This window comes from Apteryx rowi, unplaced genomic scaffold (genome assembly GCF_003343035.1).
Source record: "Apteryx rowi isolate R43461 unplaced genomic scaffold, aptRow1 scaffold_72, whole genome shotgun sequence".
Classification (NCBI taxonomy): domain Eukaryota; kingdom Metazoa; phylum Chordata; class Aves; order Apterygiformes; family Apterygidae; genus Apteryx; species Apteryx rowi.
In genome coordinates this window covers 1653311-1660055 of record NW_020451005.1, presented here as the reverse complement: position 1 = coordinate 1660055, position 6745 = coordinate 1653311, and the positions used below count along the sequence as shown (strand labels likewise).

Genomic DNA, 6745 nt, shown 5'->3' with positions numbered 1-6745 from the left:
GTTTTCTAAATTAGAGCCATTACATTTTTGCATTTGCAGAATGTAGCAGATAGAGTGGCTTTATATCTCGTGTGTCGACCTCTGCTTGAAAAAAAAAAAAAAAAAAAAAAAAAAAACACTCAAACCCAACTCATACATATTTTCCTCTGTGCAATGCAGCTGTTCTCATCTTTCTACAATTTGAGCAGCATATTCCAAAAGGTGGTTCACTAAGGGGGTAATCCAAAGGGTATTACAATATTATTATTACAATAATCCTAAAAACTTCAGGATGCATGGATCTAATCCTAAAATTTGAACTGTATGTCATTTCAGCTTTCACTTCAGCCATCATCTCTTTGCATCTCCACTGTAATAAGCAAGAAATGCCTTGCATTTTAAAGTATAACACACACTTACTGACCATAAAGTGAATTTAAATAGATTCTGATATCCCAACAGTAGAGAACATTATTTTTATAAGTAATGTGAATTTACTTTTTTTTTTTTTTTTTTTAAGAGAGCATAAAGATCGTCTGGTTAATCATTCAAAGATAAAAGAAATGCAACATTAGTGTTGCACATAAATCTCTCTCCTTTCTCTGTCTGTATTACCTTGCTGTAACCTGTATTACCTTTCATTACAGGGATGAGCGTAAATACTTTTCATAATGTTAGCTAATATAAGCATGGTGCCCCTTATTGCTCCGAGAATACTAAAGACACTTCATGAAGTTCATTTAAATGAAAACCAAATAGCAAAGCAACGTCAAGATAGTTTGACACTTCTGTATTTAAAACAATTTAATGGTGAAAGCTTCCAGCACAAATAGGGCATTTAAATTTGTTTCAGAATTTACTACTGAGCTGCACCAACGAATGCTCACACTTTCACGTAGGACATAACACACCTATATGACTTACTGCTGACTATAAAAAGTAGACCTAATAGATATTGCGGTAAAATTTAGTTATAATCAATATCAAAGTTTTCACACCAAAATAGTCACAGTCTAGGAAGATCATGTCATTGGGATAATGAAGTTAAGGCAACTATTGTATATTTTAAAATGATGCAAAATATATTCCAAGATGCTATATGTTTATATTAGATAACTGAAAAAAAATATTTGAAAAAAAAATATTTCTGAGTAAATAAATACAAACTATCCAGTAGACAAAAAAACAGCTGACCTGCACTTTAAGACTGCAAAAAGGACCTTTTTTTAACATAACAAGAATATAGAGAACACTCCAGATATGGAGGACAAAAAAAGTTCCAAATTCCCAAACCGAAGTCAATGAGTCAATGACAACAAGCAAATTTCTAGGCGGCACTGACATCTAGTTGCAATTTAATCTATACTGCAGCTAAAAATATTCTCAAACTGGAATACTGAAAAGCCTGATGCTGCTGCACTATCTCCACAGAGATATTTCAATACTAAGCAATCAGAAAAAATCCCCCAGAATCATATACAGTTTAGAATGTCATCTGCCTTATAGTTAAGGTACAAATTACTGAATTTTGGTTGAGAACTTGAAAAAGTTCCCTCTAACTTAAAAAAAGACAACTACTGTCAATGGGAAAAAAAACCCAAAGCAACAACTTTCAAACCAATTATTGTTTACATAAGATCTACGATACCGTGCATTAGACTCATGAGACTACACAGTCATCCAGCATACAGAATTTAACAGAAATTACTGAATTACTGAAATAGTAAATACTTATTGCAGGCCCTGGCTGATATTATCAGTGATGTTAATGCAGCAACAACATAGAAAAGACAGACAGATTACAGTAGAAATTTCCCTCACCTCAATTATTATTTATAATTGCTTGTTATATGCAATAAGAATTAAAAACAAGAAAATGACAATGTGAAAAATTGATATTGTGACTTAGAACGGACAGTGTTTCATAACATAAGAGAAACAAGGTAAAGACAACACTGTGTAAGATGCATTGTTTCTTTTCTTCCAGAAGTTGTCACTTGCTTTTCCCAACTTAGTTCAGCCTTACTTCTCCAGTGCTCCCACGATGACTCACACTACATTTCATAAATAGTTTATCTAAAAATCTTCTTCACCTGTAAATTGGATTCTATTTAATTTTAAATCACTCTCTTCCATATTAAAAACAAATACATTTTAATCCAATGGACAACTAGCCCACAGCATTTTATACCACCTGTTCTTATAACTATTTCTCTTATACAGCAAAAAAAAAAAAGCTAATGATTTTTACTAGAAATAGACTTCATGATAAATTATATCTGGCTTTTTAATCAAAGGACAGAACAAAATAAAAACAATCATACAAAGCATGAAGGACAAAGCCAAACTGATTCTCATAACTTCCTATTTCCACTCCATACTCTATTAACTTAGACCCAAGTTTTCTCAACATTCCCTATAAAAGAAAACAGCAGAACTTGTCTTGCTCTAATCAACAGGGATCTACAGCATGGTCTAGACCATTACAGAATCTCACATTCCTTTTTTTGCAGGTAGGTACAACTTCTCTAAGAGTGGTAGAGAATGATCTTCTGGAATATAAAACTCCCCAAGTAAAGGAAAGAAACAAACCTAGTTCTGGGACAAATTCTTCAGCAGTGTAATTACCAGAAAAGGTGATGGCTAGAAAATACAGCTCCAGCCATCCCTTTTTTTTTTTTTTTTTTTAACTCCCCCCTTTTTTTTTTAAGGTGACATCACTGCATTTCCTTTTTCTATCAGTGTATGAGACGATGCCTATCAGTATGAGTCCCTCAGAAAGGCTGGGGCCAAGGATACCTTGTTCCTAGATCCTTGTGGCTTTTAGGCATGGACAAGCAACTGCTGAATTCTGAGATGCTCTGGGCCTTTGAACCCAAGGGCTATGGGGAACACTAGGATTCAAAACAAAACAAAACTCTGAAATGGAGGCAATTCCAGGAAAAATAGCATAAATTTTCAGGGTTACAATTAACTAATGAATACACTTGTTCTATTAAGTAGTGGGGCAGAGTAGTTACTGAAAGATCAGTACTCATCCAGAGAGAGACAAAAGTGTCTGGATACAAATAAATGTGAGGAGAACTGAATGCAACCGATTGGGTAGCCATGCAGGTGTGCATAGGAGGAAAATGGCTTCAAAGAGCTACGGCTCTGCTATATTTCAGCTTAATTCTCTCAGTTATTTTGTACAGTATTTTTTTTTCCAAGCCCAGTTTTATTCATCATATTTTGAGGTACAAAAGTGTATTCTGCTCAAAAAAAGAAGAAGAAAAATCTTGTTTTTCATCTGAAAAAGTACATTTTCAAGGAACTATACTCATATCTATGCAATATAATACCTGCTAATAGGAAATAACTTCCTACAGTTCTTGAAAAGGTTTTGAAAAATTAGGGTGAATTATCTATCTTGCATATAATACATTTCCCATTTTGCTCTTTAAAAAAAAAACAAACAACTTTTCTAAGAGAGAATTTCCTTGCCTTGATTTTTGCATTTTTAAATATTGTAGCAAAGCAAACATATTTTTTTGCCTTGGGACAGTTGATTGAAGCTATTCACGGTAAAAATGTTACTCTGCAAGAAAAGAGGCACCTACCTTGCAAAGTCTAATGCTGGGCAAACTGTTTGCTCTGTGAAGGTGGGATGCCCATGTGGCCTTTGTACGATCACTGGAGGCAACATATTCATTTTAACTAAAGGAAACAAATAAACAAAATCCACATTATTTGAAACCCTGTCTTCACAGCGATCCAGCTACTTATCCTTCTTCAGCTGATTGCCAGTAAACTCTCTTTCACTTCCATTGCATCCTATGTAAAACTGGGCTCCAGTTCCACAAGTATCTTTTCAGGCCTCAGCATTACTTTACTAGGACATAATGCACAGGAATGGTTATGATAGTCCTTTCAATGGCTTTCTCTATTTCATTGGGATGCTGTTGATTTGCAGAGGGGTAACTCTTTCAAGAGACTTGCATGTGATTCCCTATGCTTCCCCAAGCTATTTAGGTCTCAAGTAGGAATAATATTTTATTAAATTAATACATAAAGTGGAGAAATGATTGATCATGTGGTGTGTGGTGCAACAACAGGCATTATACTAACATTCAAAATAATAAATAATTGTAATAGTAACAACCATTTGAATAAAAATCCTAAGTAGCACTATACTTACATCACAGGATTATAGTTAGAACAAAAGCAGAAAACTCCACAGTTATGTAGAATAGTCTAGCTTGTCATTTTGAAATACATAAATGCTAATAGGACTTTTTTGTCATACAGAGCTACTGTGTTTTTTCCCCAAGTATTCAGTCTACACTTCCTACCATTAGAGTTTCAGCTGCCAGTTCCTTCGTTTTGCATGTCTGTGATCTGAGGACATTAGCAGCAGGAGCACCCTTACTTTTAAATTTGGTTTAATGTAGGTATTGCATGCCCTGCTGGTAGGCCTCAAGGCACAAACTTTTAATAGGGATGGGAAAACAGAATAAAAAAGGGGAAGGAGAGGTTAACTATTTGTTACATTTATGAAAGGAAATTTATTTTGCAGGAATAAATGATTGATACCAATCAATTTGATACTGAATTACATTAAAAGGCAAGCACAGTATTTTATAAATTAGCCTTTCTAGAAACAAAAGCCATCTCATTGTTGAAATATTTCACTGCAGTTACTGCAGAATAATTTTTTTTATTCTATTACTTAGAATAGAATAGCAACAGACAACTACCGGTTAAAAAGATAACATATGAAATTTACTTTTTGAGTCATTCTTTTAAAATTTAGTGCTAATGATAACATTTGTTACAGAATGAAAAATATTACCTATAAATAAACTAACTTACAATTGGGGTCAAGATTTTAGGCAAGTGTGTCATGGAAAAAAAATCATTAGAATAAAAAAGTACGGGTAATTAATCACTATTGAAGATTATGTGTCTTATAGAAAATGGCTGGTTTGTATCCAGAAGCAATATAGAAAAGGAAATCTCTTTTTAGGAAGATGCTATTCAGTGAGAAATAGTAATAAAAGTTTGGAACAACAGTATCAAAGATCAGACAAGATGCAAAACCTTCTACAGGTCTCTTATTTTTAAAGCATAGAGTGACCAAAAGCAAGGAGATCATGTCTTAACAGCAGCTGTTGAGTCTGGCAGGCAGGACAGCTGCCAGTCTGCAGCAGAGCAGTAGAGAGGGTATGTGCAGCCGCTGAAAGGAGGCCCAGAAAGGCCTGCTAGAGGCACTCTAACCATCAAAAGCTGTTGACAGCTCAGTGCACTTTGTGGCATGCCCCAGGTCCCAGGCTCCTGGTTGCTCCCGTAACGGACCAGGCTGGAGCATACAGCAGCTCCTCTCTGGCCTGCGCACTCTGGGTTCCCACCCCACAAACATCCAGCATGTCATGAGACAGACCGGTGTGCACACAGGTCTCATGCCAGCATGAAGCACACACACACTTGTTTTCCTGACCAACGCTTTACAAAGATTAAAACTATTGCCCTGACTTCTATTTCATCGTCGAAGTTTGCTTCAATTGAATATCTACTTCATTTTAATTTCAGAGGTAGGAGGTTGTTTCTGCATTGAAATGGCTGGTGTTTTTTTCTTACTTCCAAAAGACAATCTACATGTAAGCTACACCCACAGAAACATAGCAGATATCAGCAATGCATCCTTCAGAAACGTGCTCTATTACATTCTCATAAGTTTCTTTGATGATGATTTAAAAACTGGTAAATCTTACTACTTTTTTAAGGTCCGAGCTGCATCACGTATACATACAGCAAGTCCAACACTCACAGAATTCAGTAAAAGACAAGACGGCACAGTTTGTCTCTAAAGAAGTGCTACCCTCAGTTCCTCCGGAAAACAGTGGGAATATTTCCGCAGGCTGGAATCCCTCCAAAGTCCACAGAGGCAAGTGGGAAAATGCCAACTGACTGTAACTGGTGCATTTTAGAAATTCCATTCTTTGCAACCCAATTCTTCCCATGCATTTTCTGGGGCAAGCATAAATCCAGCTTGAAGCTGTGAATTTCCCAGGAAGGAAAACAGCCTAAGAATTAGTCATGGCTATGCCCAACTATCTTTGTGGGTGTCGGGGCATGACTTATAACCAAGCCTTCATTATTCTGAAAGCACTGATACGATGGGAGTAAAAACTCAACACATTTTAAAAATCCACAAAGTCAGGAAGTGATGCAATTTATTCCAAATAACCTGGATTACATCATGGCCCAAACCAGCATTATTTTTCATCGTGCTCCACCCATCTGTTCTGAATTTCTGCCAGCCTTACAGCTGCGCACCTCTGGACACAAGAGGGAAAGAGTCCTCAAGCGTTTCCCAGGCTTTACAACCTGAGAGAGAAACATATTTTTTCACCTTCACTTTTTAACCACCCACACTACATACCCTAAACCCTCGACTCTAGTAGGGCGAGGCAGCCTCACCTGCAAAAGCCCACCCAACGCAACTGACCGCTGGAGGGGAAGGGGCCCGTCCGGGGGCAGGACGGAGCCCTCGCTGAGAAGCCACCGCCCCCGGGCGCCCGACGGCCGTTTAACGGCCGCCCCCGGGCGGGGGAGGGGCCCCTACGCCCGTCGCCTCGCGCGGCGGAACAGCCTGTTTACCCCATTTGCGCCCTAAAAACTAGCAGCGTTGTCTCCCCCCCCGCGACGGGACCCCCCGCCCCAGCCCCTCCGGGGCCGGAGGCGCCGCCGCCCCTCACCGTCCCGCAGGGCGCCGCGGCCGGGGGTG

At 37.9% G+C, this 6745-nt stretch overlaps 1 protein-coding gene across 1 annotated transcript in view; it reads right to left on the bottom strand.

Annotated features, from left to right (window-relative positions):
• TTC29 (tetratricopeptide repeat domain 29) overlaps window positions 1-6745 on the bottom strand; it is a 152259-nt gene that overhangs the window by 130874 nt on the left and 14640 nt on the right. Inside the window, exon 2 of the mRNA XM_026087532.1 lies at window positions 3579-3675. Within this exon, the coding sequence (XP_025943317.1) occupies window positions 3579-3670 (92 nt within the window). The 5' untranslated portion in view covers window positions 3671-3675. The remainder of the gene's footprint in view (window positions 1-3578; window positions 3676-6745) is intronic.